We start from the raw sequence: 12,819 nt of genomic DNA, 5'->3' as shown, positions 1-12,819 counted from the left end.
GGCCTCATGCTCTTCCGACCCACAAAACCAACATTTCTTGTTACTGCACGAGGCCAGGGTATGACCGTAGGCCATACAACGCCTGCAGAACGGGGGCTGACGTGCATAGTAGAGTGTTCCCCTGTCAGCCCCCAGGGAGAACATCGCCGGAGGATGGAGGTAGCCATCCACACTCTTCGGGGACTCCCTGAGTAACGCCTGGAAACCTCTCTTTCCGTTCCAGAAACCCAGGGAGTCCCTGAGGTACCTCGCTGAGGAGACATTGTCCATATATCTCCCCAGAAAGGCCCTCACCTCTTCATCCTTCACATGCGGATTGTACATGGTTACGGTGACCACCCTGAAGTTGTTCCTTGCCAGGCTGGTCACCGTGTAATGGCACAGGGGTCCTTCTTCTTTCCCTTCCCTCACCATCTTCATAATCTCGTCGTGCTGTTCTTCCAAATGTACAGTCACATCAAACCCTTTCTCCACCGGATTCCCCTGAAGGCAGAGGACATCTTTCACCTTCAACTTCAGATGCCCCATCAGAATGGTCCTCGCAAAGGTTTCTCTCCCCCAAGGCTCCATCTCTCTTTCCCTCCAAGAAAAACGCACCGTATTGGCCAGCCCAACTGCTGGAACTGACCGTGACGCTTTTTCCTGCGCCATCTCCGCAAGGAGAATAGCACACCTGGCTCTCCAACCTCTTCCAAAAAACAAGAAAAAGTTAAAAACAGGAAGAAAACCAAAAAGGTGGAGCAACTAAAGGTGCTGCCTCTCCACATCTATCAAGACAACTGGAGCACTGGGCCAGACACTCTTAAATAGAACCTGGACCAGCTCAGGTGAAACACCTTCCCACTAACGAGATGGAGAAGCCAGCAGAGAACTGTTGCATTACCAACACACTGTTTGATATCTATGTCCATCTTCTCAAGGGTCTGTTTCACAAGGTCCACAAAGTACTGTCCAATCGATGACTCACAGTCAATGACCGCAATGAGTCACTCGTGGACAACATCAGTGACATATCGCAGAACTACTGCACACTGGTCTTTGGATGTTAAATCCTGTGTTGTGTCCATTCGTATTGGGAACATCCCTGCCTTTCTCACTTCAACAGCAACTGTCTGCTGAATCAACATTCGGATGGCTTCAATTACTTTAAAACCAATCAAATCAAATCAAATGTATTTATATAGCCCTTCGTACATCAGCTGATATCTCAAAGTGCTGTACAGAAACCCAGCCTAAAACCCCAAACAGCAAGCAATGCAGGTGTAGAAGCATGGTGGCTAGGAAAAACTCCCAAAACCAAAACCTAGGAAGAAACCTAGAAAGGAACCAGGCTATGTGGGGTGGCTTGTCCTCTTCTGGCTGTGCCGGGTGGAGATTATAACAGAACATGGCCAAGATTTTTAAATGTTCATAAGTGACCTAGATGCCCTCAATCTCACACAAATTATCAAGGAACCCACCAGATACAACCCTAAAAATCTGTCTGTAAACAATAGTTGGAAAAATTACGTGTCATACACAAAGTAGATGTCCCAGCCGACTTGCCAAAACTATAGGCTGTTAACAAGAAATTTGTCGAGTGGTTGAAAAACTAGTTTTAATCACTCCAACCGAAGTGTATGTAAACTTCCGACTTCAACTGTAATTGTACCCAAAAATTCTCAGTTGGTTGCTTAAATAAATATGATTACTAATGTAAGTATGAAATATAAATACCAAATCTACACCCCTTTGTTAATATGTATTGGCAATAATTAACAGTGGTGAGGAATGGAATAATAAAATATGTACCTTTTGTCAGGCTGAATGTTTGAAATATGAGGTTATTTGAGTCATGCTTCTTCAGTAGTGGAATAAAGACAATTAGCACTTGGATGTTGTAAATAAATACTGGAGTGATGTAGGATTAATAATAAAATTGATTATAGACCCATTTATTATACTGCGTCCATGTGTTCAGGCTGCAAGTACGTTGAAAAAAAACAAAATCTTCTCAACTAAAACCAAACGTGTACTGGACGTCGGGCATAGTCTTCTTTTCAACATCTTTTCTAGTACATTTTGCTAGGGTGGGATAGCCCAATGTCAAAACACAGTTTTAACGTGTCCAAATCAATAGAACAGGGGTCAAACGTTTAGGGTTAAACATTGTGACATCATTAAAATACTCCTACTACAATGTATAAACATTCTACATTGTACATTATTAAAATACTCCTACTACAATGTATAAACATTCTACATTGTGACATTATTTAATTGATATCAGGAAACAACTCCTTCATGTATGTATTTTCTAATGTTTTATCAGGTCGTTTATCGCAGTATCCACATCGATCACAGCTATAAGATTTCTCTCCTGTGTGTTCTCTGGTGTATCTTCAGATAGCCAGATGTACCAAAACTCTTCCCACATTGATCACAGCAAAAATATTTATCTCCTGTGTGTGTTCTCTGGTGCCTCTTCAGATAGCCAATTGATACAAAATTCTTCCCACATTGAGTACAACCATAAGCTGTCTCTTCTGTGTGTGTTCTCTTGTGTGATTTCAGGCCACCTGACTGAGTAAAACTCTTCCCACATTGAGTACAGCTATAAGGTTTTTCTCCTGTGTGTGTTCTTTGGTGTAATATTAGGCTGGTTGACTGAGTAAAACTCTTCCCACATTGAGTACAGCTATAAGGTTTATCTCCTGTGTGTGTTCTCTGGTGTGATTTTAAACATCCTGAAGTACCAAAACTCTTTCCACAGTCAGGGCAGCTAAAAGGTTTCTCTCCTGTGTGTGTTCTCTGATGTTTAGTCAGACTGCCAGCTTTAGTAAAACTATTCCCACATTGATCACAGCTATAAGGTTTATCTCCTGTGTGTGTTCTCTGGTGTGATTTTAAACATCCTGAAGTACCAAAACTCTTTCCACAGTCAGAGCAGCTAAAAGGTTTCTCTCCTGTGTGGATTCTCTGGTGAATTTTAATGCCTGATGCGGTGGTGAATCTCTTCCCACATTGAGCACAGCTATAAGGTTTCTCTCCTGTGTGGATTCTCTGGTGAATTTTAATGCCTGATGAGGTGGTGAAACTCTTCCCACATTGAGCACAGCTATAAGGTTTCTCTCCTGTATGGATTCTCTGATGTCTTTTGAGGTCTGCTGAGGAGGTGAATCTCTTCCCACAATCAGAGCAGCGGTGAGTTATCTTCCCTGTGGGTCTCTGCTGGTCTTTCTTGAGGTGTTCTGATCTGGAGGAACTCTTCTCTGCCTCGTCAGCATCAAGAGGTTGTTGAGGCTCCCCAGAGGATCCACGATAGTCCCGTCTCTCTCCTATGTGATCAAAAAAGTCAGACAAATGGTTAAAGGCCCACAACAGCGGAAATCCACTAGAAAAACATGATGCCCAGAGCATAACCATGATTTTGTATAACAATTGTGGTCTGTAATGAATGCTAAAATCATTTGACAATTGTCTTAAGACAGTCAAGTGAGCAACAATAGTCATATTTTGTCTTGTTTACACATTAATAATAACATTGATGATTGTAGGCTAGAAATAAGTCATTACAGTGGCTGAATCCCTATTCAGTGTGCCAGGCGCATTTGGTCTCCAATACAGGCCCCTTTCTGTGTTTGCTAACAATTGCGGGACGAGGGCAATGCACAAACAATTTGGTTGTAGAAACTTCTCCCTGCTAATGAGTAAACCGATAGTTATGGATGTAGTATATCTGGTAATGGGGAAACCACTAGTTATGGACATAGTGTATCTGGTAATGAGGAAACCACTAGTTATGGATGTAGTATACAGTGCCTTGCGAAAGTATTCGGCCCCCTTGAACTTTGCGACCTTTTGCCACATTTCAGGCTTCAAACATAAAGATATAAGAATGTGAAGAATCAACAACAAGTGGGACACAATCATGAAGTGGAACGACATTTATTGGATATTTCAAACATTTTTAACAAATCAAAAACTGAAAAATTGGGTGTGCAAAATTATTCAGCCCCTTTACTTTCAGTGCAGCAAACTCTCTCCAGAAGTTCAGTGAGGATCTCTGAATGATCCAATGTTGACCTAAATGACTAATGATGATAAATACAATCCACCTGTGTGTAATCAAGTCTCTGTATAAATGCACCTGCAATGTGATAGTCTCAGAGGTCCGTTAAAAGCGCAGAGAGCGTCATGAAGAACAAGGAACACACCAGGCAGGTCCGAGATACTGTTGTGAAGAAGTTTAAAGCCGGATTTGGATACAAAAAGATTTCCCAAGCTTTAAACATCCCAAGGAGCACTGTGCTAGCGATAATATTGAAATTGAAGGAGTATCAGACCACTGCAAATCTACCAAGACCTGGCCGTCCCTCTAAACTGTCAGCTCATACAAGGAGAAGACTGATCAGAGATGCAGCCAAGAGGCCCATGATCACTCTGGATGAACTGCAGAGATCTACAGCTGAGGTGGGAGACTCTGTCCATAGGACAACAATCAGTCGTATATTGCACAAATCTGGCCTTTATGGAAGTGGCAAGAAGAAAGCCATTTCTTAAAGATGTCCATAAAAAGTGTCGTTTAAAGTTTGCCACAAGCCACCTGGGAGACACACCAAACATGTGGAAGAAGGTGCTCTGGTCAGATGAAACCAAAATTAAACTTTTTGGCAACAATGCAAAACGTTATGTTTGGCGTAAAAGCAACACAGCTCATCACAATGAACACACCATCCCCACTGTCAAACATGGTGGTGGCAGCATCATGGTTTGGGCCTGCTTTTCTTCAGCAGGGACAGGGAAGATGGTTAAAATTGATGGGAAGATGGATGGAGCCAAATACAGGACCATTCTGGAAGAAAACATGATGGAGTCTGCAAAAGACCTGAGACTGGGATGGAGATTTGTCTTCCAACAAGACAATGATCCAAAACATAAAGCAAAATCTACAATGGAATGGTTAAAAAATAAACATATCCAGGTGTTAGAATGGCCAAGTCAAAGTCCAGACCTGAATCCAATCGAGAATCTGTGGAAAGAACTGAAAACTGCTGTTCACAAATGCTCTCCATCCAACCTCACTGAGCTCGAGCTGTTTTGCAAGGAGGAATGGGAAAAAATGTCAGTCTCTCGATGTGCAAAACTGATAGAGACATACCCCAAGCGACTTACAGCTGTAATCGCAGCAAAAGGTGGCGCTACAAAGTATTAACTTAAGGGGGCTGAATAATTTTGCACGCCCAATTTATCAGTTTTTGATTTGTTAAAAAAGTTTGAAATATCCAATAAATGTCGTTCCTCTTCATGATTGTGTCCCACTTGTTGTTGATTCTTCACAAAAAAATACAGTTTTATATCTTTATGTTTGAAGCCTGAAATTTGGCAAAAGGTCGCAAAGTTCAAGGGGGCCGAATACTTTCGCAAGGCACTGTATCTGGTAATGAGGAATACACTAGTTATCGATGAAGTATATCTGCATGGAGCCAAAATGGTGAGCGAAGAATTTAGTTTTCACAATGTATTCTGAATATTACAGTAGGACGTTACTTAACAACGTTACCGAACAATAACATAGACCTACTGTAGGACCCATAACTTCACCGAACAATAACATAGACCTACTGTAGGACCCATAACTTCACCTAACAACAACGACCTAGGACTATAAATAATTTAATATTTCAGGTGAAACGAGGACAATAAAATGTTTTTGTCATGACATTTCATAACCTGATACTTTTGTGAATAATCCCACTAGGCTACTCTGTAACGTGTTGTCATTCTAAATGTCCTGAATAAGAAAATAGCTCTGTGTATTGTACAATAGCCTGTCCATCAAGGAACAGTTCTCTACACATTATGAGCCAAGTATTTCTGTGTCCAAACAGACTAATGAGACCCTACTGTAAATCAAGCAGACAATAACAAATTATAAACATTCATTTGTTAGGGATGTTGGATCTAACGTGGAGCACGGCATAACTGTCGTGATGTTTGCATGTCGTGATGTTTGTCATGTGACTGGCATTCAGAAAATGATTTCCTAGATCAGCTGATGATAGTTGAACATGTGACTGTAACTGAACAGCAACAGTATTAAGAATTATGTTTAATTATTGAAGAATCGCATTACTGACAGTATCCATTGGGGTGTTGTCAATAAAGTTAAGGTAACTCTCGGCGGTTAGAACCATTGGATTTAGCAAACTGAAATTATTTTGGATTTCTCAAAGAAATGTTTTCTTCACCTCAAACAGCAAGTAAACAAAGTCTTATAAGAATCAATTACGAATGACAATAGTTGCTCAAAGTATTTAAAATATATTTCCAACTCTCGATAACCACTCGGCATTGAAAGGGAAAATGAAATTCTCTGATCCAGTGGAAATGTCATAAAATCCCTGATGACTTTTTATTCTTTGCACAAATAGCTGAGAGCTGTGTCAGTACAAAACTCACTAGAGCGGGAATCTTGAGGGCCCAGAATATTTTATACAGTGTTGCAAGCTTGCTATTGCTAATTTTGGACGACCCAGTTGATAGTTGATACAATGTTTCAAGTTGGTTGTAGACAGGCCAAGTGCATCCAATAATGTGATTTATAAAGGACATTTATTTTTAACAGGATATTTAACTGCAGGCTGCAATGTTTTTATTTGCTTTATTTATGTTTACAATAAAAAATTACCTTTAGATTTGTATAATTTTCATTTAGATAGTTGATTTTATTAAACACGTATCTATATATGAAAAAATACACTTTATAACATTTTACCCAATCGTTTGGTAGAATGAACAGATGACTCTTGGTTGACCAAGATATTTTAGTTGGCGACAGCACTAGAACATGACTTTGGGTCTGCCGAGTGGTGCAGCGGTCAAAGGCACTGCAACTCAGAGCTTGCGTCGTCACTATTCGGGCGCCAGGCAGGTATTAACCATGCCGAAAGGAAAAGAGTAGAATAGAGAGAGTACCACTACCAGACCCACACACATCAGCAGAAGAGACTGCCTAGAGTGTAGCCTGTTTACCAGATAGACAGTGGAGAGAAAAGAGAATACACACCATATAAAACCCACATCACAGCACAGGGTTAACCCCAACAAGAATACCTCATACAATAATACTAATAATGGCAGAGCAATTAAACAGCAACTTCATACAAGAACGAACCCAGTCATCAACAGAGGATTTGCAATAATCTGTATTATTTTCTAGTGGATGAGTGCAGAGGGTATGAATGTGGGGGGTGTTCATCGACACAACAAAGGCCTTAAAAATGTCCACAGTCTTCTCGGCCACATGTCATTAGTACACCTCACCTAAATACAGTTCACATAATACACAACTTGCAAGCAACCTCCCTTTTAACTAAAATGTCCATCAAAATACTTCTGGCAGGGCAATAATAGTCCAGCTCTAATGAACTTCAATGGGAAGTGCATTTGAAAAATAGAGAGTCTGTTGCAGGGTAAACACTGGAACGAGAGGGAAGAGAAAGAGAGAGAAAAAGAGAAATCTTAGCTGTGGTCTTCAGGCCTGCCGGTGTACGGTCTGACTGTCCGGTGGTTTGTTGGTTTGTATGTTAAAGCTTCGCAAAAATGTTGCTACTAATCCATGCGATTCATAACTGGCACGGTCCCAAACAAAAACAACCACGATTTAAAGCGATCACACCGATGATTGAGTTAAATACTTTATAAACTACAAACGCTGAAAACAAACAAAACTTCTGCAGCACAGCACACACAATCAAACTGTCGCGCCAGCCAAGAGCCCCTCCCCAAAGAGCTGAACGAGCTCTCTTTATTTCCTCCTTCCTTACTGCTCATGCGCTCTTAAAGTGGCAGTGCACGGTGAAGGCTCCGAGCAGATTTCGCCACAACATGATTTGGAAGGCACACACCTGTCTATATAAAGGTCCCACAGTTGACAGTGCATGTTAGAGCAAAAACCAAGCCATGAGGTCGAACGAATTGTCCGTAGAGCTCGAAGACAAGATTGTGTCAAGGCACAAATATGGGGAAGGGTGCCAAAAATGTCTGCAGCATTGAAGGTCCCCAAGAACACAGTGGCCTCCAACATTCTTAAATGGAAGAAGTTTAAAGCAACTAAGAGCTCCAAAGTTCCTCTGTGGAGATAGAATAACTTTCCAGAAGGACAACCATCCCTGCAGCACTCCACCAATCAGACCTTGATGATAGAGTGGTCAGGTGGAAACCACTCCTCAGTAAAAGGCACATGACAGCCTGCTCGGAGTTTGCCAAAATGCACCACAAGGACTCTCAGACCATGAGAAACAAGATTGGCCTGAATGCCAAGTGTCATGTCTGGAGGAAACCTGGCACCATCCCTACGGCGGAGCATGGTCGTGGTAGCATCATGCTGTGGGGATCTTTTTCAGCAGCAGGGACTGGGAGACTAGTCAGGATCGAGGGAAATATTAACAGAGCAAAGTGCAGAGAGATCCTTGATGAAAGACCTGCTCCAGAGTGCTCAGGACCTCAGACTGGGGCAAAGGTTCACCGTCCAACAGGACAACGACCTTAAGCATACAACCACCAAGACAACACAGGAGTGGCTTCCGGACAAGTCTCTGAATGTCCTTGAGTGGCCCAGCCAGAGCCCGGACTTGAGAGCCCGATCTAACGTCTCTGGAGAGACTTGAAAATAGCTGTGCAGTGATGTTCCCCATCCAACTTGACAGAGCTAGAGAGGATTTGCAGAGAAGGATGGGACAAACTCCACAAATGCAGGTGTGCCAAATAAATGAGCTAAATTAAAGTTTTTAAAAACTAATTTAAACTCCCTGTTCGAAGACTGATTTAAGTCTGTCAATCACACAGCATCATCTGATTTAGGAATTTGCAATGACCCAGGCTTTTGTGAGAAACAATTGTCATCTAAAGCAGCATTGGTTTGGTCGTTTTCATGCAAGATTTGTACTGTAAAGCCACATTGGTACTTGTGCTGATTCATTGACTTCGCTTTGTAAAGGCAGCTATTGAACACATAAGAACCCTGACCACAACGTGATTTGAACACGCAACCTTCTGATGTGGAGTCAGCCGTGCAACCGATGCACCATAAGGTCTGGGATAAATTGCATTTTTGAAGGGTTGCCTAGTTCAGATTTCGTTGATTGTATCATTTGAAAAAGAGGCCTGGTTCTCTGGGGAAATGTACCATCTGACAATGCCCCCTCGTCAGTCCGTGCCTCTGCCCGGCAGGTTAGGTGTATGAAAATAAGCAAATTTAGAGCTCGGATAGTTCAGTCAGTAGAGCATCAGGCTTTTAATCTGAGGGTCCAGGGTTCAAGTCCCTGTTTGGGCTTTCCTTCAATCTTCACCCTCCTTCAGTAGGCAGTCTTTCTATACTTTAATTTTCTATTACTTTCCATGACATGTTCACCTGTGGACAATACACTCCCAGAGCCAAAACAGTTTAGTCTGAAGACTTTAGGATATTTAATCTGAACCTCCAGGTTGAACCTTTCTGGCGCAGGCGTTCCACTATCAAACCACCTCGACAACATCCAGTGTAATTGCAGTGCCAAATTCAAAATACAGAAATAGTCATAATAAACATACACAAAAATACACGTTATACATTGGTTTTAAGATGAACTTCTTGTTAATCCAGCGTCTTTGTCAGATTTCAAAGAGGCTTTATGGTGAAAGCATACCATGCGCTTATCTGAGGACAGCGCCTCACTTACAAAAGTATACAAACATTTTCCAACCAAATAGAGGAGTCACGAAAGTCAGTAATAGCGATAAAATTAATCACCTACCTTTGAAGATCTTCATCTGGTTGCAGTCACAAGAGTCCCAGCTACACAATAAATGTTTGTTTTGTTCAATAAAGTCCCTCATTATCTCCCTAAAACTCTATTTTGTTGGCGCGTTGTGTTCAGTAATCCACAGGCTCAAAGGCGGTCAAAACAGGCAGACAAATACATCCTAATTGTACCGGTAAAGTTTGTTGAAACATGTCAAACGATGTTTATAATTCATCTTCAGGATGTCGGTTGTCTAAATAATCGATAATATTTCAAACGGACAATAGAGTATTCAATAATAAGGAAAAAAAACAAAGGCCGCGCACCAGACGTCAAAATACTGCCCCCAAGCCATAAGAATTTAATCAAATTAAGAATAAGGCTTTAAAGTAACAAAAAGTGGAGAAAGGCAATTTGGAATACTTTCCAAATGCATTGTATACAGCAACACCTCCCACATAAACATTTCTGTCTTTTCTGTAGATGTTATCCCCTGTATTGCTACTGCTGTATCAAAGGAATTATCTCAGTGAGTTTCAGAGATGAACAGTACAGGTCATTCTAAATCCAATAGGCAGGCAAGTTAACAAAAACGTTTTCTAATAAAAAAACTATTCCAGAAAATGTTTCTAAGCTAATTCTCACGAAAATCCCTTTTTCAAGTCAGGGTATGAGTTGAGAAACATGCCTATTTTCCTTGAAAGTGCGTAATGTTATGATTGCAAAGCTACTCGATATTACAGAGAACAAGTTAATTATCTCACATCTTTGAAAATATTTGCAATGTTTTGCTTCTTGTTCACAGAGGGTAATTCATGCCAATGTTCTTTTCTTTAAAAAGTATTTCTGGTGATAGCAAGTGATACACAAGCTAGATCTATTTGAAACATTGCCATCCCATGGCAGCATTTACCAGCCACCAGGTTCAGAAGCTTTAAAACCACATAAAATCATTTTGATGTGAAAGAATTTGATATAATTTTGATGTTATATGAAAATATTGTGTGAAATTATGTTTTTGTGATATGAAAGGATTGTGTGAAATTATGTTGATGTGATATGAAAGGATTGTGTGAAATTATGTTGATGTGATATTTGATGTGATATGAAAGTACAGCGGTTTATGTTTGTAGAAATGTATCGCAATTGAGAATTGATTCATTTAGATGGAATATTTGAATATTTTAGCTGCTAGAGCCAGTCTACCACTGGCAGCAATAAGCAGTAGAAACAATAACAAAGAAAACTCCCTGCCTGTTTCGGTAAAAAGCTGAGGGATGGGGCTGGAGAAATGCAACCATCCATGATATCAACATTCTAGTTCTATCCACGTTTTGAGTATATACTGTGTTTGTTTATATTAACTGACGAACATTGGAGTAAAAAAAAGCTTATATTTTGGGTTCTGATAGGGTACAACAGTTGAACTAAGTTCATGAGGCAGTTATAAGTGAATTCTTCAAGAAACAGGTGGGTACATATCATTAATGTATAAGTCCCAAAATGGATGTAACAACTGCTGATTGCCCCTTTAAGAGTACATATTGGGCGAATCTAATAGGAGATATTGATAAATACAGTATTTCAGGCATTGTCATTTGATGCATTTCATCAATTGTTAACGTTTTGTTGATGGTCCACTCTTGATGTTCTACACGTTACATTGTAGCTTCAGCCATTCCTACAGAACAACATTAAAGTGTAGAACCCCTTTACTGCATATTGGTTCAATGATTGCAGAGACGGTACTTACTGGTGTTAAACAGATATCCAACCTCCTCTTTCACTCCAAAAACTGCATCCTCCTCTTTTTTTACAGTAACATCCTCCTCCTCCTCTTTCACTCTGAACGCGTCTTCCTCTTCTTTCACTGAAACGTCTTTCTCTTCTTCTTTCACGGTAACAGCCTCTACTTGTTTTTGTATTGTAACATCTTTCTCTTCCTCCTTCTCTTTCACCAGAGCTTCTTTCTCCGTCCAGTAGACCACCTCTTCTTTATCAGGAGAGTAGCTTAGTGAACTCATGGTCGGAGATGTTAGCATTAGTGACTAGCCTCGTTCTAAGCTAATTTAGCAAACCAGCTAGCTGACAAACAACGTCAATATATATTTAAATGGGCCAACAAGTACATACGACAGAAGTGTGTTTAATACACAGCAACTAATATACACCAAAACAGTGTAAAGAGCATGAATGTTGTAGCTATGTTCGCTAGAAAGCTACACAGGTGTCTGACTGGCTGTTGTTGTTGAAGGAGCGTACCATCCACTAAATTATTCCTCACACCGGCAGCGTCGCCTGAACCTAAAATATGCACATCGCCATCTGCTGACTGGAGTGGGCAACGCAGTTAAAGAACCAAACGTTTATTTTTTAATTTATTTCATATTATATTTAATATTAATTAATATTATATTAAGTCGTTCAAAGAGAAGCATGTGTTGATCGATTCGTGTTTAATGAGTGAGAATTTAAAACCATATTACACCCAGTACACATTTTAATGAGTGAGAAATTAAAACTTTTCACCCACAACATATTTGCATTGAAGCATAATTCTGACATGGATCATTTTGACCCCAGAGGCATATCTTTTATCATAGCCAAAATGTGGTTTATTCAATTCTATTCAATTTTTCACTACTTTGTCGATCAACTTGTTAGTAAATCTAAATCATGGTTTAGTGTTTCTGTATCAATATGGACTTTTAAATAATTCAAATCCTTTGGAGTCATTTTGACCCCAGGCAAAAGCACCTTTGATAAATAGGACATTTATTTCAAATCAAAATCAAATCACATTTTATTGGTCACATACACATGTTTAGCAGATATTATTGCGGGTGTAGTTTATAGGCTGAGCAGAGCTCTAGAATAATAAATAATGTCATGTTTATAGGCTGAGCAGAGCTCTATAATAATAGATCATGTCATGTTTATAGACTGAGCTCTATTATCTATCTATAGCTTGACAACATTCAGCTGTTTTCGTGATATGTATTATCTAACACTTACAATATCTTTCGGTTTTGGTTACTAAGCAGTTATATCAACA

General features: G+C 40.2%; 1 protein-coding gene and 1 non-coding gene across 2 annotated transcripts in view; one reads left to right on the top strand and one right to left on the bottom strand.

Moving 5' to 3' along the window:
- LOC135520250 (zinc finger protein 850-like) overlaps positions 1-12,014 on the bottom strand; it is a 41,233-nt gene extending 29,219 nt beyond the window's left edge. Inside the window, exons 1-5 of the mRNA XM_064945663.1 lie at positions 11,518-12,014; positions 2,345-3,317; positions 837-843; positions 629-688; positions 45-483 (exon numbers count right to left, since the gene is read on the bottom strand). Of these exons, the coding sequence (XP_064801735.1) occupies positions 45-483; positions 629-688; positions 837-843; positions 2,345-3,317; positions 11,518-11,806 (1,768 nt within the window). The 5' untranslated portion in view covers positions 11,807-12,014. The remainder of the gene's footprint in view (positions 1-44; positions 484-628; positions 689-836; positions 844-2,344; positions 3,318-11,517) is intronic.
- On the top strand, positions 9,244-9,316 carry trnak-uuu (transfer RNA lysine (anticodon UUU)). Its single transcript has one exon. It is a non-coding gene; the product is annotated as a tRNA-Lys (tRNA).
- Positions 12,015-12,819: the final 805 nt, after the last annotated feature.

Source organism: Oncorhynchus masou, chromosome 4 (assembly GCF_036934945.1).
Source record: "Oncorhynchus masou masou isolate Uvic2021 chromosome 4, UVic_Omas_1.1, whole genome shotgun sequence".
Classification (NCBI taxonomy): Eukaryota; Metazoa; Chordata; class Actinopteri; order Salmoniformes; family Salmonidae; genus Oncorhynchus; species Oncorhynchus masou.
This window is presented reverse-complemented; position numbering and strand designations above follow the sequence as displayed.